The sequence below is a fragment of the Arvicola amphibius genome, chromosome 4 (genome assembly GCF_903992535.2).
Source record: "Arvicola amphibius chromosome 4, mArvAmp1.2, whole genome shotgun sequence".
NCBI lineage: Eukaryota > Metazoa > Chordata > Mammalia > Rodentia > Cricetidae > Arvicola > Arvicola amphibius.
The window spans coordinates 26,637,267-26,659,562 of record NC_052050.1 but is presented as its reverse complement, the minus strand read 5'-3'; the positions used below and the strand labels follow the sequence as shown (position 1 = coordinate 26,659,562).

General features: G+C 49.7%; 2 protein-coding genes across 2 annotated transcripts; one reads left to right on the top strand and one right to left on the bottom strand.

Annotated features, from left to right (window-relative positions):
* Positions 1-651: 651 nt before the first annotated feature.
* Sgca (sarcoglycan alpha) lies at positions 652-10,978 on the bottom strand. Its single transcript, XM_038328698.1, has 9 exons — positions 10,942-10,978; positions 10,026-10,145; positions 9,781-9,935; positions 9,541-9,613; positions 8,981-9,179; positions 8,382-8,544; positions 7,215-7,423; positions 6,917-6,943; positions 652-832 (listed from the first exon to the last, which is right to left on the bottom strand). Exons 1-9 carry the CDS (start codon positions 10,976-10,978, stop codon positions 652-654), a joined length of 1,164 nt encoding a protein of 387 aa, XP_038184626.1.
* Positions 5,718-6,230, top strand: LOC119813396 (spermatid-specific linker histone H1-like protein). The gene has a single exon (XM_038328700.1). It carries the CDS (start codon positions 5,718-5,720, stop codon positions 6,228-6,230), a length of 513 nt encoding a protein of 170 aa, XP_038184628.1.
* Positions 10,979-22,296: the final 11,318 nt, after the last annotated feature.

The following is a 22,296-nucleotide window of genomic DNA, read 5'->3' as shown; positions in this document are numbered from 1 at the left end:
GCTTGCTCTGTGACACTGGGCAAGTCACTTACTCTTCACAGACTTTAGCATCCTGATCTAGAAAGTGGGGCTTTCCAGTCAAACCTCATGATCAGATCCAGTGAATTTGAGAACAGCAAAACTGAAAGGGTCCAAAGGGCAGGTTGGCAGCCTCTGGGGATTCTCAGAAGAAGGGGACACAACGCGGTGACAACTACTGAGAGCGTGGCACCAGAAGCAATAGATGAACAGAGCAGCGGGTATTTATTCTTGGGTGCTGACCCCAAGTACCCTCACCCCTCTCTACGCTATCCATCTGCTTGTCTGGAGCAGGAGGTCCAAGAAGGCCAGGAGCTGGAATCCGTGGTGGATACGGTCACAGGTCAGCAGCTCTGAGTGGTGCAGCTGGAACTGGAACTAAAAGGGCATGAGGAGGACAGAGGAGAGGGTTGAGGGCACCAAACTCCTGTCTTCCTTATCCTGACCCTCTGGTCCTGCATGTTTGGCAGTTGTGGAGCACAACACCAGTTCTGCTGAGTACCCTGCTCATGGGGATGGGCAAGTCAGTGTGATCTCCCATATCTCACTGCATGTCCGTGCCTTGAAACAGAGGCTCCCTTATTTCTTGGTTAGAGGCTGGCACTGCCCAGCCAGACCCACCTGACAGGGCTCTCAGTGCTGGTCCAGGATGAGGGGCACCTGTGCGCTGTCCACTCGAGGAGGCAACCGCTCTCCTGTGCGTACATTGAACATGGGCAAGGTGGAAAGAGGCCGGGGCACCTCACGGCTGGCTGCCATCTGCCGAAGCTCCTCTGTATTCCCGTGGATGGTGCAATGGTGAACCATCTGGATGCTAGAGGCACAAGCAGAAGATCATCAGCTCTTGAAACTGGCCTCTAGGGTCTACCCTGGGACCGCCTCAGAGCTACCCTGCACCCTGCAGTTGCTGGGAGACTCAAACACATGATGTAAGTGCAGGGGGAAATGGGAGAATTCATGGTGCCTGCTTGTGCCCAGTGATAGAGACAAGGGTCTGGGTGCAGACCGTCTGGATATAAAGCTTTATGTTCTTGGCTTTAACCCCTTCGTGCCTCCCTTCCTCCAGATGTAAAATGTAAATAATAAGTATCCTCTAGACTGTTATGCGAAGTAAGAAAAATACTGCTGGGTGCTTGGAATAGTGGCCAGCATAGGTAACGTACAAGATGCCAAGGCAGAGCAGATACCCACATGGAGTATATTATTTGCAGAAGCTGCTACTGGCCGGGACTTATAAACCTAGTGTTTTTGTTTGTTTTAAAACTTAGGTATCCTGGGTATATTGAGGGTGACCTTGAACTCTGATCTTCCTGTTTCCACCTCCCAACTGCTAGGATCACAGCCGTGTGCCCCCACACTCAGTTTGTGTGGTACTGAGGATCAAACAGAGAGTTTCACACATACAAGTACCCTCCCAACTGGCTGCATCCCCAGCTGTATGACGTTTTCATATTCCGTTGGCCCTCCCGGTTCCTTCTAGTATTCAGCAGCCTCCCTCAGCATCAACTCCAAGCACCTCTCCCGCCTTCCTTCCGTCCTTATGTCCCTGGCCATCCCACCCAGTCTTTAACCTCCTCTTATCCCCCAGATCCCAGCTCTTGAGCCTTCTGGGAATACCTTCCACCAAGCTCTGGATCTCATTATTATCTGGGATCCTTGAACCTGGTCTCTGTTCCTTTATACCTGACCTTCCCCTCAACCTTCCCACTCCATTCTTGCCTCTCTGTCTCTGTTTCAGATCAGAGTTCCCTGGAGTTATTCCTAGCTCCATCCTCAGCAACTTGGAAAGCCCTACAGCAGGGAGTGGCCATATTCATCAGAAGGCCTTTCCTGAACTCCAGCTTCAGGCTTGGCTTTAATCACCTGACCACCCTAGGTCCTTGCTTTCTGCAGCCCAGGAGCAAGCCACAGTGAGTCTGAGCAGCAGGCCAGCACACTGGCACACAAACGAAGCGTCAGGACTTGCTTTGGTTTCTTTCACTGGGTCTTCTACTGTTTACTGCTTTGTGGCAAATTGGTAAACCCTTCTGTGGTATTAATATAGGAAGCTTTATTTTACTGTAGCCAGCCCAGCGGAAGGCTGCCTGGCCTCTAGAGGAGTTCTCAAACTTCCTTTACACGAATCCACTTTATTTGTTGGCTTAGTCTGGCAACAGTTTCCTAAATTCCTGATCACCAAGTCAGAGCAGAGACTTTGCTTGGTAGACAATGAAGTTTTCTGCTAGGGCTGCAGCTGAGACAGGAGGATTGTGAGTTTGAGGCCAGCTTGGGCTACACAATGAAGCCATCTCAAAAACAGTTTTAAAAAATAGAATTGGGGCCTGGAGAGATGGCTCAGAGGTTAAGAGCACTGGCTGCTCTTCCAGAGGTCCTAAATTCAATTCCCTGCAACCACATGGTGGCTCACAACCATCTGTAATGGGGTCTGGTATACAAGTATACATGCAAGCAGAACACTGTACATGTAATAAATAAATAAATCTTTAAAAAATAGAATTGGATTTTCTTAGGGAAACTGAGGCTCCAGGCAGACAGAATAATGCCTTTTCCTTGTCATTCAGTTACTCATAAGGTAGGGGAAGGGTCCCTACTGGGAGTCCAAGTCCCAGTCAGTGGACAGCAGCTGCAGTTAAGAACCCTGAGGATCAGAGCACTGAAGGACAGGTGGCCTCCTGGAGAAGCAATGGGACTCACTCCCCTTGGAGTGGAGCTGAGGGTCCACTGGCTAGCAAAAGAAGTAAGGTCGCTGTCTAAGGCCAGGCAGAGTTATTTAAGCTCCTAAATGTGGAATCTGACAAACTGAGTTGTCAGAAACACAACTTTCCACCCCTTGGGAAGAAGAGCCCGTGGTGGGATGAAAGCAAGAAGTGTGTGAAAGAGGGGCCAGGGAGGCAGGTGTGTCACCCACGCCAGGAAAGGCCCCTCCCACCCCCAGCCCCATCTGAGTCTCATCGCTCCGGTAATGCATGGGTGGGAAAATCTCCCCAAGAAGAGCAAAACAGCAGACAGCAAACCCAGTGGACCCGTCCCAAGGGGCTTCATGTAAGTACTCAGGCAGACGGGAGAGCAGGCAACACCGCTACATACAAAGACACGCCCACAGACACACGTGGTCATACAACACCAACAGACATTCTGCCCCCAACACACAGCCACACAGGGCGATGCCTCTGGGTAGTGGAGAACGCCGTGACCGTGACCAGTTAGATCTGATACAGGTGACAGCCAGGTAGCAGGGTCACTACTGACATTGTCATAAGTATCTAGTAGAACTAAGTCAACACAAAACTCAGGCCAGCAAAGGCTGCTGGAACACAGGGCGAAAGTATTGGTTACAGTCAAGAGGGAAGCAGGCCTCCCTGACATCAGCGCTACCACCTGAACCAGGAAGGCCAGTGATGGCAACGCTGGTCACAAGAGGAAAGCCACAATGCCGATGATGTAACTGACCAAAGCTGGCACAGGCTATGGAAAGGTTATACAAATTCTCCTTGCGAGATGTATGTCAAAATTATTCATCTCAGCAGAAGAGATCTATAAAGTGAAAAAAGATAAAGCAGAAAACCCAGCCAGGCCGTGGTGGCGCACACCTTTCATCCCAACACCAGGAGGCAGAGGCAGGGGGACCCCTGTGTGAGTTCAAAGCTAGCCTGGTCTACATAGCAAGTTCCAGGACAGCCACAGAAATCCAGTCTCAAGAAACAAAAACAAAACCCAAGCCCTTTGTTTTTTTCTTTTTGGCTTTGAGACAGGCTTCCCTGGAACCCAGAATGGCCTCCACTGGAAGCCAGATGGGAGCTCCTCCCGACTCCACCTGTGCAGGGCTGGGATTATAGGCGTGGGCCACCAGGCCCAGTCTAAGAAAGCATTTTAATAGTTTCGTATGGAAGATTAGTTTACATAAGTCAAGGAACTGCATTTTACTCTGAGAACTATATTCTCCTTTAAAAAGTATAATTAGGGGCTGGAGAGATGGCTCAGTGATTAAGACCATTGCTTGCTCTTCCAAAGGTCCTGAGTTCAATTCCTAGCAACCACATGGTGGCTCACAACCATCTGTAATAAGGTCTGGTGCCCTCTTCTGGCCTGCAGACATACACACAGACAGAATATTGTATGCAGAATAATTAATAAATAAATAAATAAATAATAAAGTATAATTATAGGGGCTGGAGAGACGGCTCAGTGGTTAAGAGCACTGACTGCTCTTCCAAAGGTCCTGAGTTCAATTCCCAGCAACCACATGGTGGCTCACAACCATGTAATAAGATCTGGCGCTCTCTTCTGGCGTGCAGAAATACATGGAGGCAGAATGTTGTATACATAATAAATAAATAAATATTTTTTTTTTGGTTTTTCGAGACAGGGTTTCTCTGCAGCTTTAGAGCCTGTCCTGGAACTAGCTCTTGTAGACCAGGCTGGTCTCGAACTCACAGAGATCCGCCTGCCTCTGCCTCCCGAGTGCTGGGATTAAAGGCGTGCGCCACCACCGCCCGGCTTAAAAATATTTTTTAAAAAGTATAATTCTTATGTTTAAAATGTATTGGAAGAGTTCAGTTGGTAAATGGTTGCCTAGCACTCACGAAGCCCTGGGTTTAATCCCAGCACCACGTAAACTGTGCATGGCGGCACAGTCATTTCTAGCTCCCAGGAAGGTGAAGGCAGTACAACGAGAAGTTCAAGGTTATTTTCAGCTGTATATTGAGGCCAGCATTCTACATCAATAAAAAAAAATAAATGTATCCAGGCACAGTGGCACACACAGCACTTCAGAAGCAGAGTCAGGTGGATCACCATAACTTTGCTGCCAGCCAGGCACACAGAGTGAATTCCTACCCATCAAGGATTATAGAGTTTGACCCTGTTTCTGCTCTCAGTGATGGCGCACACCTTTAGTGGCAGCACTCGGGAGGCAGAGGCAGGTGGATCACCATGAGTTCAAAACCAGGCTGGTCTATAGAGTGAATTCCAGGACAACCAGGGCGACACAGAGAAACCCTATCTCAACCTGCCTCCCCAAAGTTGCCCCAGTCTCAATAAGTATACAGTGTTAGTATTTTTCCCACCTAGAGACACAAAGTAGAGGCTGTTGGCAATTAAAGGGTGGATTTAAAGCTGAGTTGGGTTGGGGCTATAATTCAGTGGTTAGACACTTGCCTAGTGTGTGTGAAACCGTGAATTCCATGCGCAGCACCGCTAAATAAACAAACAAACATGAGGATTCCAAGTGCCCTGGAATCAGTTCAGAAATGTGCATATATGCCATATATACATGGGCTTTCCCTGTGTGAACTCATCCAGCCAGAGCCCTCCTCTGGAGGGTATCTGGCACATCAGATGTTCCCACAATCTGATGCCTTTGATCCTCCTAAGAAGAGACAATGGGGCTACTATGACCCCCACAGGATTCTGCCCACCTCACAATGGCCCCCTGAGGTCACCGCAGAAATAATTTCACCAGTCCCTGAGCCCACAGCACAAGTCTGCTGAGGCCAACCGTGGGTGATCATCCTCGGTCCTCCCTCTGGCCATCCAGAAGGTGTGGCCCAGACCCCTACAGAGGAGCCTCTGAGGGAAGCAGAAGTCAGAACTCAGCTCACCCACTACTGAGAGTAATCCGGTGGATACTTCCAGCAGCCACCCTGGAGGTCCTAGCATCCAGTGCCCTTCAGCCACCCCCGGAAGAGATGCAGAGAGACATGTCGCTGGTGTCACCATCTGTAAACCCAAATGCTGCGATGGTTGTAGACCAGGATGCCAGCACATCAGGGGACCGAAGCAAGAGTGAGACTGAGCCCCACACCAGCCCTCTAACCCTGCGGAAGCCCAGCATGTCGAAGGTGATTCTGAGGGCTGTGTCTGACAAGGGGGTGCGCAGCCGTGTGTCCCTTGCTGCCTTGAAGAAAGCTGTGACCACCACAGGCTACAATATGACCCGCAACAGCTGGCGCTTCAAGCGTGCACTCCAGAAACTAGTGCAGAAAGGCATGCTTAAGAAGGTGACTGGCAAGGGTACCTCAGGCTCTTTCCGCCTGGGTAAGAAGCAAGCCTTCAAGTCCAAGAGCAAGGCCAAGAGACGCCAGCGGAGGGGGCGGAGGCAGAAGCCTGGGCAGCGCAGGTCTGGACCACGCCAGTCACTACTAGGCTCCAGAAAGAGCCATAATCGGCTTTTCAAGGGAGTTCGTAGGGTGGCCAAAGGCCGCCGCCACTAATAAGGCAGGTTAGGCGGGTCGCCAGGCTTGCCACAAGCTCAGTAAAGTGGAAATAAAAGCCCAACTTATTTCACAACTGTCTTCTGGAATCTTTGGGGTTCAGAGGGTGGGAAAATTAGGCCAGGGGCTGAGGGGCACAGAGTGGGGGAGGAGGCCATGGTTAAGAGGAATCTGAGGCAGAAAAAGATGGGCTTGGAAAGATATGGTAGGATTTAAAGTATTTGTTGCCATTAACTAGGCCAGCCACTTCCTCTTAACCCGCGGGAGAATCATAGGCCAGCCAGGTGTCTGGTTCACAGTGGGGAAGGAGGGAAGAAGGGGGGGGGGAGGAAGATGGGGAGGAGAGGAAGATTGGGGAGAACAGGGAAGAGAGGGAAGAATGAAAGGGACAGGAAGGAGAAAGGGAGCCAAGGAGGAGGAGAGAGGACGAGGAATACACACTGGGGGCCTTTGGTCACTTCCCAAGTCCTTTCCTATGTACAGTGGCAGGTTCCCTTCCCCTATGCCACAATAGCCTCTTCTATGATCAGAACACATGAGGACAAGGTCAGGAGGGCATGGACTTAGCCTCCAGCCAGTTGAGGGCCAAGGCTCAGGGATCATTGCTGCTCATAGAGAGTGAAGACTTCAATACAACAGTCCAAGGGGGGCTCCCCATCCAGTCCCCCAGTTTTGCTTCTACTCACTCAGAGGTGGCCATGTCTCTCTTCAGCCTGTGAAAAAATGGAGGTTGGGGGGTTCAGTACCAGTCTGGCTTTGCTCCACGGTGTCCCAAGAGCTCCCATGTAGGAATCCCATGTGTGTATATTCAGAATCCCTCCTAGTTCCAAGCCAGACAGGACTGGATCCCCCTCTACTTAGAAAAGGGGCCCCACATTCCTCTTATAGTTGATAATCCCATTCCCTGAGAAGTATGGTTCCCCCATTCCCAGAGTGGTCCCTTAGATGTACCAGCCCGTTGCCCTCCCTGGCTGGCACACTCACCGTCCTTCACGCCGACAGCACATGATGTAAGCCAGAAGCAGGGTGAGCAGTAGAGCCACCAGCAAGGGCACCAAGAGGGTGACCAAGGCATCTGCCAGGAAGTCTCGGCCTGTGGCCTCAGTGGGTGGACAGAAGAATGGGTCATTCTCCAGGATCCCGTCACCTGGAGTAGGCACTTCATCCAGGGGCTCCGGCACTGACTTGTCCACCTGTGTAGCAGAGGCCAGAGCTGACCCAGGGGTAGCTCAGCAGACGCAGAGACACTGTCCTACAGGAGGTGTGGCAACTACCAACCTGTCAACCCCATGTAACCACAGACCTTCTCCCTGCCTGCTTCCCCTAGCCCATGTGACTACAGGATGAACACTGGATGAGGGATCAGGGAAGCTATTTCTAGGAGAAGCAGGGAGGTGCAATGGTTAGTGCTGGTGCTAGGTTTGGACTGCCTGAGTCTGAACTCTGAGTCAGGCTAGTGCTTCACTGGGGTGAATTGCCTCAACATGGTTTCCTCGTTGAATTCAGAGTGATGATAGTGTGCTTGCTCCTGCCCTGAATCACGGTGGTGAACACGCTGGGGATCTAGTGTCCAGCACACAACCTTCAATAGGCTGTCAATGACCAGCGCTACTACTCAGCTAAAGTCTCCTTGGGCTGGTTCCCAGGAGCAGAGTATACCAACAATTTCCAGCCAGGGTCCCTTGAAACATCACCAAGAGGCTCAAAGAACCCCTTATTGCAGGCAGCCTTGCTTGGTGGTACTTCCTTTGGAAGCAGACAGAGCTGTCACATGGATGCCCTCGCTAGAGTTTGGACTTAAGAACTCTTGGGAGTTTTAGCTATCTGTTCAGCTGAACAGATCTGGGACTCAGAGCTGGAGAGTCCAGATGTGGACTGTAAGCTTTGTCGCCCTCTTGTGGCAAGAAACAGAACTTCATCTGTGTGCATGTGCGTGCGTGCGTCCGTGCGTGCGTGCGTGCGTGCGTGCGTGCGTGTGTGTGTGTGTGTGTGTGTGTGTGTGTTGTCTATGACAGAGACCACAGACTGAGGTTGAGACCCAAACCAACCCTATCAGAGAAAAAAAAGCTGGGCTAGAGAAATCATAGATACACAGGACTTGATGAGGCTTATACCCTAAACCCAAACCCTAAAACCAGGATCCCTCCTCACCAGAGACACATTGCACCAGTCAACACGGAAGTGGGGTGCCAAGGTGTCGTAGCAGGACAGTAATGGAGGCTGTCCCTGGGCACAACGGGCATAGCTGTCAGGTGATGCCACCATCTTCAGGCAGGTGGAGAAGGGCGTGGCAGAGCCCACCTTGATGTATACCCTGAGAAAAGAAGCCATTGTCAGCATAGAGCACCACTCTGTCAGGAAGAGGCGAAGGTGTCCTGGCAGTAGGCAAGGACGGGTGTGGAATAGGAGTGTCCCGTGGGAGACACCTCAGTGCCTGGTGGGAGAGGTCACAGCCTCCAAGACCAGAGACCAAGTCAGAGCACCCCACTCTTTATGTACCCCAGAAATGACTTTTTTAAAAAGATGGATCTCATACGTCTTCATGGGGTGAACTTCAGAGTTCAGGGTAATGAGGGTCTGAGCCCAAGGAGGAGATGGTGTGAAGGAAATGGTCACTGGCGTGAAGCAGAGAGAAGAGATGACCACGACCGAGGTGTGCCACAGTGGCAATCTGGAAATCAGGGAGATGGGTATTTTTTGCCCACTCCCTCCCTAGTCAACCAGGAAGCCTTCCTGGATTGTTCCCTTACCCTTCCTTCCGGCCCTCAATGGGAAGAGGGACACGACCTCCACGGTCCAAGGCGGAAGTGATGTTGAGCAACTGGAGCTCCCCTGGCTCCCAGAGTCCCCCCAAGGCGTTGAGGAAGCGGCTGGCAGGTGTGGAAGGCAGAACCTCTTCCACATCATGGCTGCGCACCAGGAACTCGGCTTGGTACGGCAACCGGGGACCTGAGGAGGCCAAGTCGGCAACTCAATTGCACCCCACCTTGTGCTCAGTTCCCCAGGTGTTTCCTAAACCTCCTTCAAGCTTTCCCACGTTCCCCACGCCACCTCTGCCCCAACAGCCTATATACAGCACAGGCTTTCTATTCCCTTCCCCCAACACTGTAGCCAATGACTGCCTGTGACAGGCAGCTCAGTTAGTTACACAGCTAAGGACAGACCTCAGTCCTGAACACCTTCCCTCGAGCTACCAATGCCACGTCGACCCTGACGAGCCCTCTCCAGGATGCCTTGCTCCCACTGCTTCCCAACACTCTTTCTCTTCAAGACTGGCACCAGTTGAGAAACAGGACAGGAATGGAAGTACCTTCGGGGTCCTCGATCAGCAGCAGCAGTCGCTGTCTACTGGTGTCAAAGCTGTCCCGGTTGTAGGCTGTGACCTGGGGGAATGGAAGGAGGGCTGAGGAGCGGGACTAAGGGGAAGCTGGCACAAATGGAGCATATGCAAATTATATGTAAATAAACATGCATAAGCACCCAGCCCCACTGGCAGGGCCAGCCCTAGGAGGCCCCAGTGGCCACCCCCAGGATGTCTCTGTGCTGGCACCTCGATGACCTGGCGTCCACGATCTTCTGGAGTGGGAGTACCATAGAGGAAGCCAGGGTTATAGGGACTGCGCTGTGTGTAGCGCAGCCACCGGGGCAGGTCTGGATGTCCCTGGAGGTGGGCCTGGTACGTGAGTCGGACAGTAGGTGGCACCGCTGATGGGAGAAACAGGAGGGGATTGGAAACTGGAGACAGGACAAGAGATCTGGATTGGTACACTCCAGCCCATCTGGTCCCTCTCTCACCAATGTGTTCTGGAAGGCGCAGGAAGGTGGCATGTTCCAAGGGATGCACAAAAGCACGACCCACGAGTGGATATAAGGTTGTCTGCTGGGCATTGGTGTCCCTCAACCCTGCCAGAAGACCTGTGGGGAATCCCATATGCCCCAAACACACAGCTTCAGTCATGGCTAGAGGGTGAGCGCCCTTCCCCACAGTGCTCCCGATGTGCCGAGAGCTGAGGGTTCCTGGCTGCCTCCAAGTAGTGGGCTGCAGGCCCTGCTTTGCTTCATAGGTTAGAGCATGACAAGCCCCAGACTTTTGTTGGCTTTGGCATCATGGAAGGGACCCCAGAAATCTTTCTACTCCATGGTTAAGTCCACAGTGGGAGGGACTAATGTTTGGCTGAGAAAAGGGTAAGCTGTGTGTGTTCAGGTTACTTGGGAAAGAAGCCCATGCTGAATGTCTGGAAGGCTGGGGGTAGAGAACACCCTCCGAAGAAGGGTGGGCCATTCTAAGGCCCCCAACTCCCAGAGAAGAACACAGAACAGGACCTGCAATGTGGGCCAATAGGAGCCCAGCAAAGTGGACTTGCCTAGGCTGCCTCCGCCTTCCCTCTTAATGCCAAATTTAGCCTGGTCTGCCAGAAGTAACGGCCCAGTCAGCTCATTAAAGGGCCCACGACCCTCTTCCCTTGCCCTCTCATGCTCACTCGGGGCTCTAGAACACCTCTGCCCTCAAAATTTCCTATTATCCAGAGACCGGCTCCCAGCCCCTGGATCCTTGAGTGGCTTATCATTACCCCCCTCCCAAAAAAAACCCTCTAGGTCCTACTTCACCCACCCCAAACCCCTCTTCTGAGGATCCCCTACTCTTCTACCTTATAACCTCTAAATTCTACCCCTCATTCTCTCCCTCCCCCAGAGAAGATCCCCAACTTGCCTACAAGGAGAGGAATCCAAGTTAGTGCTGCTGCCATAGCTGCCCAGCCTAGCCAGCCCTTTGAGTGACAGAAACAGGGGCTGGAGCAGAAGAGGGAGGGGCAGGGAGGGGGAGGAGGTGTGTCAGAGCAGCTGAGAACAGCCTTGCCCAGAGTGCCAACTCCTTCCATTCTCAGAGTGAGCAATGAATCTGGGGTAGACACTGTCCTCACACACGGTGTCCCCTAGTTGTTTCCCGGTGACCACAATGGGCTTTATTTTGTGTGCGTCTCTTTTTTTTAATATTATATATTTGACCAGGTGGTGGTGGTATATGCCTGTAATCCCAGCAGTCAGGAGGCAGAGGCAGGCAGAACTCAGTGAGTTTGAGGCCAGCCTGGTCTACAAAGTGAGTTTCAGGACAACCAGGGCTACACAGAGAAACCCTGTCTCAAAAAAACCAAAAAGGAAAAAAAAAAGAAAAACAATATTTTTATTTGATTATTAATCTGCACTTGTTTCTTTTTTATTTTATTATTTATTGTGATCATATGTTTTTCCTGCACATTTGTCTGTGCACCACCTGAATGCAGTGCCTCCCAGAGGCCAGAAGAGGGTATTGGACATCCCATACTCTGGAACTGGAGTTACAGATGATGGTGAGCTCCCTGCCATGTGGGTGTTGGGAATTGAACTCAGGATTCAGGAAAAGCAGCCCTTACTTTTAATTACTGAGCCATCTCCTCAGCCCCTCGGCATGTTTTCTAAACCATCAATCTGGCTCCATGGACCCTCCCTTGAATTTTTAAGGTTTATTTTAAATCTGTGTGTATGAGTGATTGTCTGCATGTGTGTTTATGAACGACATGCATGCCTGGTGTCATGGAGATCAGAAGAGGGGGCCAGATGCCCTGGACCTGGAGTAATGCCAGCACGTGGGTGCTGGGAATTGAACCCAGGTCCTTTGAAAGAACAGCCAATGCTCTTAACCACTGAGCCATCTCTCCAGATTGGCCCCCTTTTAAAAATCGCAATGACTCCCATTGCCCTTGAGTTCCCAGCTCATGCCCAGTTGGTGACTTTCTGGCCCTTCCTCTATCTGGCCATTTTGTCTAGAACCCCACCCTCACTCCCATATGTCACTCCCATATGAGGCTCTGGCCCTCCCTCTGTTCTTGCCTAGCTTAGTATGTCTTCTTAATCTCCTGGCATCCATCCAAGCTCTTCCCACTGCCTGGTATTCCCTTCCTGCCTCGTCCTTTGGGCAGACTTTAACCAGACTGCATGGACGTGTCCCCTCCTCCCTGAAGCCTTTTCCTGTCCCTCCTCTTCCTAAGCTGGCTGCTTATGGCTGAGTCTACGCATGTGTGTGCGCAGGTGCACACACCCATACACACACGCACAGAGCCACACACACACACACACACACACACACACACGCACACATCCCTGTGTCAACTCAGCCCCACAGGATCGTGGTGTGGAACAGGTGTTCTGGTCCTCCTCATCTCACCACCATTTTATCCCTGCACCAGACATGGGGTCTAGCAGCTAGTAAATGCAGGGGGCTGGTTGACAACTTCCTTAACAGTTTCCCCAGGCCAAGCCTCAGACCAAGCATCTCCCATGTGAAGGCCTGGACGGAAAGAACCCAGATGGTACCAGCCAGGTGGGGACAGGTAAGCAGAAGAGATGCTCTCGGCTCAGCCTGACAGTTCCTGCACACACGGTCTCAAGTCATTCTCCCTCTCTAGGCCTGGGTCCACGACTGTACACTGCATGATTAGTGCTGGCCTCTGGGCACCACTGTGGAGAATCCACAAAAACACCAATGGCAGCATGCGTTCAGCCACCTATATCACACAGCGATGAGACAATCCTGCCTGACTGGGGCTGGGGTGATGGTAGGAAGGACAGCTGACCTGTTAGCGTCTGTGTCAAAAGGCTCCCGTGAATCTGTGGGCACTACCCCATTCCCTACCCACTGCAATGCCACGAGGCAGTCGTTACTGTAGCAGATGTTACTGAGGTCTGTAGGTTTCTAACTTCCTCCAAAGCCATGCTGCGGCTGAGCGAATGCTCGGAAAGTGTGCGGCCCTGGGTCCAGCTCCCTCCTTGATGCACTTGATGGTGGGTACCACTGAGGAAGAAACAGCCGCCCACCACGAACAGCATCCCATGGTCTTTGCAGGCATAGCTCCAAGCCTCCCGTGTTGCTTGCCTCGCCTCACCCTGAACGAATAAGCAAAGATGTCTGGGACCTGTCTTGGGTCAGGCTTGCATTCAGGTGACTAGTGGGCAAGTTTTGTCCTTGTCCCATCTTTCTTCCCACCTGACCACCTTGCTTATCCCTGGAGAGTCACAAAATTTCTAGAGTCAGCATGCACTCGGGCTCACAGACAGGAGTTTGTCCCCGGGTCACCTTGCCATCTCCTGCCTTTTCCGAGATAGAGGAGAGAGGAAAGGGGTTTGGAGAGAGGTACTGAGTGTGGGCAGGGCACAGAGCTGGCAGATGGCCCTGCCCTGCCCCTGCCTCCCGTGTGACACCCTCCCCAGATGCTTTATTGCTATTTTTGATGCCACTCGCTCTCACCCTTAACTGTGTTAAGGCAGAGTGTGCCCCAGTGCTACCAACTCACCACAACACTAGGCCCTGGGAGGCTCAGCCTCCCTGACAGAAAAGCTACAGTCGTTTCTCTTCCGGTCTTCCCCAAGAACACCCCCACTCAGGAGAGCCAGGGACTGTCCCAGGAATTCACTGGAGGCCCCCAAAGCTGCCAGGTCACGGCTGCTGAGGTAAAACACCTCAGCCCGTTGGGATCTAGGGACTGGAAAGGTGCTGCAGAGGCCTTAAGCTTTGTTCGAGAAATCTTTATTTTATTTTTAGGAAACTGGCACTGAGCGTGGAGGCACATTCCTTTAGTCCCAGCACGAAGGAGGCAAAGGCAGACAGACCTCTATAAGTTCAAGGCCAGATGGGGCTACAAAGAAAAAAGGGAGGGCTGGAGAGAGAGCTCAGGTTGGGAGCACTTGCTGTCCTTCCAGAGGATCTGAATTCGGTTCCCAGCACCCACACAGGAAGCTCATCCTGCTAAGTGTGGCATACACTCACACCTATATATACACTAAATGAAAATTTTTAATAATTTATTTTTATTTTATGTACATCAGTGCTTTGCCGGCATGTACATCTGTGTGAGGGTGTCAGATCTTGAAGTTACAGACAATTGTGAGATGCCATATGGGTGCTGGGAACTGAACTAGTCTGCTTAATGAGTAGTCAGTACTCCAAACCACTAAGCCATCTCTCCAGCCTCAAAAAAATATTTTTGAACATGTACAAAATAATAAAATGGGCCCATATGTATCTATTATCTGCCTCTAACAGTTGTCAGCTCCTGGCCAGTCTCCTCCTGTCTGTCTCCCAGGGTCCCCTCTCCCATTTAGTTTCATTTGTCAATATCTTAGTACATATCTTTTAAAGATAATGATGCTTTCTCTTTAAACACAATCACAAAGGATCACCAGTTATCAAATGTCCAGCGTTTGAATTTCCATTCTCTCGTAAATCTCATCTTTATTTATTCTCTACGATACTGGGCTTAAGGGATGTCCCATCTCAGTTTCCCAAGTACCTGGGACTATGGCTTCATGCCTTGGTACTTACCTCATCAGGTTTTGTTTTGCTTGTCTTTTAGACATAGTCTCCCCTTGAAGCTCTGGCTGGTCTAGAAGTCATGACTCTCCTGCCTCAGTCTCCAAATGGGATTACAGGAGGTGTATCACAACACCCATACATATTTTAGTTCCTTTTTTTTAAACCAAAGTATTTGTTTGTGTTAGGATCCAAATAGGTGGATACACTTTAACTGGTTGGTAGACGTAAATATTTCTGCGTTTTTATAGGCTTTCTATCATCTCTTCCTCTTTTCCTTCTTTGTATCCCTCCGTGCTCCCCTCCCTCCAACCCTCCATTCCTTCTTTCTCTTGCCCTCTCTCCTATGTTGAAGTCAGATCAGTTCTGCGATGCTCACACCCTTGATTTGTTGAGAGCATCTCCCTGGTATTCTACCATGTCCCTTCCACCTTCACGCCATTCATAAATGGAATTCTCTGGACACTGTTATCTTCTGTGTAGTTGGGCCTGGAGACCGGGTCATACTGAGGTTCTTTCTTCTACAAGCCCACTTTATAGATAGGGACAGGCTCTTTATCTAGAGGCTGGGTATGTGCCATCAGCATTACAGCTTTTGTTGTTCTGTCTTGCAAAATGGTAATACTAAAATTCCGCCACTCTCTTTCATCAGTTGGAATATAGCAAGATAGAGAAATTACCCTGGTGGTACAGTCCATAATAGCAAAGGGTGGCTTCAAAATAATGGGTTGATTCCCCAGCATCCTCCAAACTGTGGCCAATTAGCATCTTTGTAGCATAATCATTACGTTTAAACATATTAGATTGCTTCAATCCATCACAAACAGCATCCCTCCTGGTGTTCAGGGTGTTCCACCTTTAATTTGTTTATTTAATCCTCATCAGATAGAGCACGTGATCCGGCACGGGTCAGGTCTCTGCCTCTCTTAGCTTCATCCCTGTAAGCTCAGTTGGAACTTCCCCCTGCTCCCCTCCCCCCTGCCACCGAGTCCTGCTCTTTACTAACAGGGTCTCTTTCCTCACCCCCCAACCCCACATCAGCGACCATTTCCCCAGCTTCCTATGCCATCTGTCCAACCCAAAGAATGTTTGTTGAATGAATGGAGGAAGTATCATCTCCCCAACAGCCTCATTCTATTCTAGTCTCCCTTTTGATCTCTAAGGCGCGTATTTCTTTATCTGCATCCGAAACGCATATTATACGTCTTTGTGAGGGACAAAGGAAAGGCATCCTCATCATTGAGATCTTATTCTCGTTTCTGCCTCCCAGACTCCACCCACATCTTTCTCCCTCCTCTTCCCCGCCCCCAGAACAACAAAGAATGCAACTGGGTCAGTCCACCACGAGAGGGCGCGTTTACCGGCTCCAACCCTCCCTGCGCTTGCGCAACGTGAGGACAGAGTTGTGAGTGCAGTCCTGGGAGGAGCGAGGCCTGCGCAGCGCCCACTTCCAGGCTGGGAAAGTTATCACCAAGGGGCATGCGTGCTGGACCCGGCCGTTAGCTGAGCGATACAAGAGGACACCCAAGACCACGATCCTATCGTGTGTGTCGTCCATTTCCCTGTCCAGAAAAACATACTTTCTTTCAGTGTGAAGGACTCACGTAAGGGTAGGTGGTTGGAAATAATGCTCACCCCCCCACCCTCCCTCACCCACCCATCATCTGTCAACACTGGTTTCCAAGGACATTTTCTGTTCCCCCACCAACCTCAGAGACATTTTGGGAACACCAGTTTGAAGACCTCGTATATCTTCCCGACCCCCTTGTTTAATTTCTGTGCTGTCTTACTCTTGAAAAGGGTTTGGGGAGCCCAGGCTGGCTGCGTAGCTAAGAATGACCTTGAATTCCCCATCCTCTCGCCTGTGGTGGTGCTGCAGAGTGCTCAGGGCTTTGTGTACTCTAGGCAAGCATTCTACCAGCCGAGTCGCATCCCCTTTCCTTAAGTGGACTTCAGGTGCCTCAAGGGTGACCATCCAAGAGCATTTAAACCGAAGTGCAGGGCTCTTCTTGGACAGATTTCTTCCATTACAAGAGAAGGAGAGGGATTGTTCCCGGTGCCTCGGCCATTGCCACTGAGATACCCACCTCTCTAAAGTGGAGGTAAAAAAGAAAAGAGAGGGCAAAGTGCTTTGTTAACTGTAAAGCTCGGGAGAGAGCTTTTTATAACCGACTGCATAGCAATAGCTGGCAAGGGCAACCCAGCAGCAGGGTTTGAGGGTTTGAGAACCGGAAGAGGTCAGCTTTGTCTTTTTTTTTTCTTTTTTCTTTTTTTTTTTTTTTTTGGTTTTTGGTTTTTTGAGACAGGGCTTCAGTTTTCTGCGTGTGGCCCTGGCTGTCATGGAACTCACTCTGTAGACCAGGCTGGCTTCAAACTCACAGAGCTCTGCCGACCTCTACCTCTTAAGTGCTGAGACTAAAGGTGTGGGCAACTACACCCAGCTTACAAGATATTTATGAATGAAGCACTGTACTATAGTCTAAAATGAACTAAACGGAGAGATGTCGTGAAGGGATCGGTTTAAGCTTGAGGATTCTCACTGCCATGCATTCTCTCCACATCTAGCAGCTGATTCTATGCATGCCCGGTAAAGATCTCAACAGAAGCCTCTAACTGATTCTAAACCTCATACAGAGCAGCAAAGGGCCAAGGAAGTGCTGGGCCATTCTGAAGAAGAAAGTGGACCTGCCCCAAAGAGACACCAAGACTTTCTTTGAAAGTGGGAGTAATTAAAACAATGTGGTATTGGTGCCGGGCTGGACAGAGAGATCAATAGAACAAAGTGCCCAGAAATGGAGCCAAGTGTATGTGGGGATTTGATTTATGATGGGGGTGGCACAGCAACTCAGTGAGAGAGAACACTCTATTCAACAAAAAGTGTTGGGACAATTGACTTTTCATACGAAACCTCTTTACGCCATCCATAAATATTAATTCCAGATGGATTACAGATCTAAACGTGAAAAACAAAACTTTAAAATAATTAGGAGGAAATGTAGGCAATCCGAGGGTAGGGAAACAGGTCTTACATAACAGACACAATTCAGAAAAGATTGAGTTTTATTATATTACTGTCCCCCCAAAGCCTCTAATATAAAAATGACATTATGAACAAAGTGAAAAGACAAGAAACAGCCTGGGTGGCAATGTTGGGGACACATAAAACAGATAAAGGGTTAGAACTCAGAATATAGAAAGACCTCCCAGAAATCAGCCCTCTAGATGCTGAAGAAGAACAGGAATTCTAAGCCAACCTTGGCTACACAGGGATGCCCGATCTCAAAACAGGGGCCAGAGATGTAGCTCAGTGGTAGAATGTTTGCCTAGCATGTGTCAAGTCAATCCCCAGCACTAAAAATATTCTTTATCTTTTGGTTTTTCGAGACAGGGTTTCTCTGTGCATCCCTGGTTGTCCTGGAACTCACTCTGTAGCCTGGGCTGGCCTTCAACTCACAGAGATCCGCCTGCCTCTGCCTCCCGAGTGCTGGAGTTAAAGGTGTGCACCACCACTGCCATCACTACCACCACCACCACCACCCGGCTTAAAAATAATTTTTTAAGCCGGGCGGTGGTGGCGCACGCCTTTAATCCCAGCACTTAGGAGGCAGAGGCAGGCGGATCTCTGTGAGTTCGAGACCAGCCTGGTCTACAAGAGCTAGCTCCAGGACAGGCTCTAAAGCTGCAGAGAAACCCTGTCTCGAAAAACCAAATAATAATAATAACAATAATAATTTTTTAAAACACAGACCAGGACTAGGTATGGTGGTGCACACCTTTAATCTCAGTACGTGGGAGGCAGAGATAGCTTTTCTCTTGAGTTTTGAGGCCAGGCTGGTCTACATAGTGAGTTTGAGGCCAGCCAGAGATACACACACAGCAAGACCCTTTCTTTATTTTTTTTAAAAAAAGACATATCATCTGCATTCCAAACAGCATCATTTCTCTCTTTCCATCATAGGTCACTGAACTGGGCCAGGCGGTCAGGCTTTGGGGACGGATGACCCATCCCTAACCCCATCCATGAACTTTGATTGATCAAAACAGAGCAATAATTTTGTTGCTGTGGCCAATAATTGGTTTGGGCATGGACATCTATAGACTTCTGGTCACCAAGCAAGAAAGGAAGTTTATCTGATGGGAGGGAAGTGGTGGCTCTGGGAGAGACTTTAAGGTGGCAGGCAGCTCCTGCTGTCTTCTGCCTCTGGATATCTCCACGGCGTTGCCTGTGTGAAATACCTGGAGTTGAGGCCATGATCTTGGAACCATGGTGGGGAGGTCAGTTTAAGAGCAAAGCTAACATATTATTTTAATTAATTCATTTATTTTTCAAGGCAGAGTTGACAGTGGCAGCTCACAACTGTCTGTAACTCCAGTTCTAGGGTACTCTGTGTAACAGCCCTGACTGTCCTGGAACTCCCACTGTAGAGCAGACTGGCCTGGAACTCACAGAGATCCATGTGCCTGTGCCTCCCCAGTGTTGGGATTAAAGCTGTGTGCCACCAACCTGGCTTCCACTCTAGAATTTCTTGATATGGAAGATAACCACTTTTGCTCAAATCACCCCCTGCCCCGTCTCTTCTTTCTACACATGTATGAGTTTGTATGTGTGTAGACCAGAGGTTGATCTTGGGTTTTGTTTCTCAGGAGTCATCCCCCCCCACACAAATTAATTTATTTCATATGGATAAATGTTTTGTGTGCATGTATGTCTGTGCACCAGATGTGTGCCTTGAGCCCACAGAGGTTAGAAGAGAGGCCTTTGAAACTGGAGTTATGGAGGGTTCCTAGCACCACTATCTAGGTGCTAGGAACTGAACTCAGGTTCTCTATAAGAGCAAGAAGTGCTGTTAACCACTGAGCCATCTCTCCAGCCGTCATCCGACTCATTTTTGAAGACAGTCTCTCTCACTGGCACTGGGATTTACTGATTAGGCTAGGCTGGCTGAGGGGCCCCTGGGGGTCTGCCCATCTCCACCACTCCAGCTTTTGACACGGCTGCCCCTACATTAGGCTTTTTATAGCATTCATCAAACGCAGCTATAGGATAGCTAAGGATACGAACTGAAGTATTTATTCAGAGGAGACCCAGACAATGAGCCCAGTAAACATGCTTTACCTCAGCCAGGGCATGTGCACTAAGGCAAGCTATGTCATATCCAGCAGACTAGCAAAGATAAGAAGTCTCAGGTGGGACTATCACCCCGTGGTAAAGCACCGACCCAGCATGCATAAGATCCTGATTTTGATGCCCTACACTGAGAAAAACAAAACAGGTAAAAAGCCCAACAAGAGAGGCTGGCTCCACCCATAAAGTGCTTCCCTTGCAAGCATGGGGACCTGAGTTCAATCCCCAGAACTAAACTCATATTTTTCAAAAAATGGGGGAGGGGCATGTGGTATGTGCTAGTAATCCAAACTGGGGAGGTGGAGACAGGAGGATCCTGGGGTTCGCTGATCAGGTAGTCTAGCCTAACTAATGAGCTGCAGGCCAGTAAGAGACCCTATCTCAAAAGAAGTAGACAGCCTTGGTGGGGATCACACACACACACACACACACACACACACACACACACACGGAAGTGCAGAAGCTGGGCATAGTAATACACCCCTTTAATCTCAGCCTAGGAAGCAAGTGCAGGCAGAGCACTTTGAGTTTTTGGTCATCCTAGTCTAGATAGTGAGTTCCAGGTGAGCCAGGGCTACAGAGTGAGACCTTGCTTCAAGAAAAAAAAAAGGTGGGGGGCACAAATGTTGGCAAGATTTGCTCTTCTACAGTGGCTGTGGTGGGAAGAAGGATAGGGACTCATCAGCCACAGTGAACATCTTGGCAGTGACAGCCAAGCTCAAAGTTCAATCACCAAGCAAAAGACTTCCTGGTTGTAGGTAACATCCTGATTGGGTTCAGATAAAATCCCAGATGTGTCACTGAAACCCTGCTTAGGACAGCAAAAACAGATGCCACCCAAACACTGTTGGTAGGTGAATTGGCAACAACTAACATTGTGGCTTATAAACCATGATAAAATAATGAACAGAAATTTAAATGTACAAACCACAGAGGTAAGTACACGTACGAACCTCCCACTGTCAAAAATCATGGATGGAGCTGGGTGGTGGTGGTGCACACATTTAAGGCAGAGGCAGGCGGATCTCTGTGAGTTCAAGGCCAACCTGGTCTACAGAATGAGTTCTAGGATAGCAAGGGCTATTTCACAGAGAAACTATGTCTCGAAAAACAAAACAAAAAATTTGGGTGGCAAAGGTACAAATGGCGTATATAGATTTTTTTTAAAGATTTATTTATTATACATACAACATTCTGCCTCAATGTATGCCCACACGCCAGAGGCGGGCACCAGATCTCAGTATAGATGGTTGTGAGCCACCATGTGGTTGCTGGGTATTGAACTCAGGACCTCTGGAAGAGCAGCCAGTGCTCTTAACCTCTGAGCCATCTTCTCCAGCCCCTGTATATAGATTGTTACATAGGTTGTAAAGACTAAGAAAGCACTACGATCATGAATATGGAAATGCGTGTGAAAGAGGTGAGATTGTGGGCTAGCACTTGCTACAATTTATGTAAACCAGCAAAATAAGCCAGGCACAAAAGGACAGCTTCTGTATGATGCTTATATAAGGTACCTAGAGGAATCAAGTTCACAGAGATACAAGTGGTTGCCAGGGACAGCAGGGGGAGGGAGTAGGGAGTTACTGTGCTTGGAGACAGAGTTTCTATTGGAGAACATGGAAAACATCTTTGTAGTTTGGTTTGGGTTTGGGTTTTTGTTTTTTTCTGATAGGGTCCCTCACTGCTGTGGAGTAGGCTAGGCCAGCTGGCCTCTAAGCCCCAAGGGTTCTGTGATCACGAGCATGGGCCACCACACCTGGCTTGATTTTCACTTGGGTTCTGGGGATGAACTTCAAGCCCTCGTGCTTGACCAGCAAGGACTGAATCCTCTCCCTAGCCTCCCAAGTTAATCTCATTTATACGTGACCCAATACGGGTATCTGCAAAGTCTGCTGTGATGCTGTTTTCTGAACTTTCCTTATTTTCTAAAAAGAATTCCGTGAAGGAGAATTACTCCCAAAGGAACAAGATAGCTTGTTTCCAATCTCCGCCCCCTAACCCCTCCAACCAGGCTACTTGAAGAGCAAGGTGCTAAGGTGGAGGAGCAAAAGCTGGCATTCTGGGCACCGCACCTGTGCCAGGCTCCATAGGAGCCCAGCAGAGCCTGGTGGAGCCAATCGGGCAGGAGACGGCTGGCAAGGCCTATGGGAAAAGATGACTCTGGAAGTTGTCTCTTCCTTGCACGTGAAAAATAGTAGCCATCAAACACACAGAAATGTGAGTTCTTAGCAGTTGGAGCAGGCACTAGAAACTCCTCGGATTTGCTGATGACAAAATATATTGCCTAATCTCTCCTGTTTCTTTTTTTTTTCCCCTCTGACCTCTCTGCATGTCTCTAGAGCTCCATGGCTACAACTACGGCGTTGCAAAATACATATTTACAGGCTCCGCTAAGCCCAGCTAAATATAGGCTTTCCTTTAAAGCAACTGACGATTTGGAGACATCTTTGCTGTGTCCCACCCCTTCCCCTACCCCCCAACACACACACACACACACACACACACACACACCACGCACGCACGCACTCATGCACACTGATGCCTCCCTAGTCTCCAAGAAGCATGTGAACTTTCCGAGGGGTGCTAGAGTACAG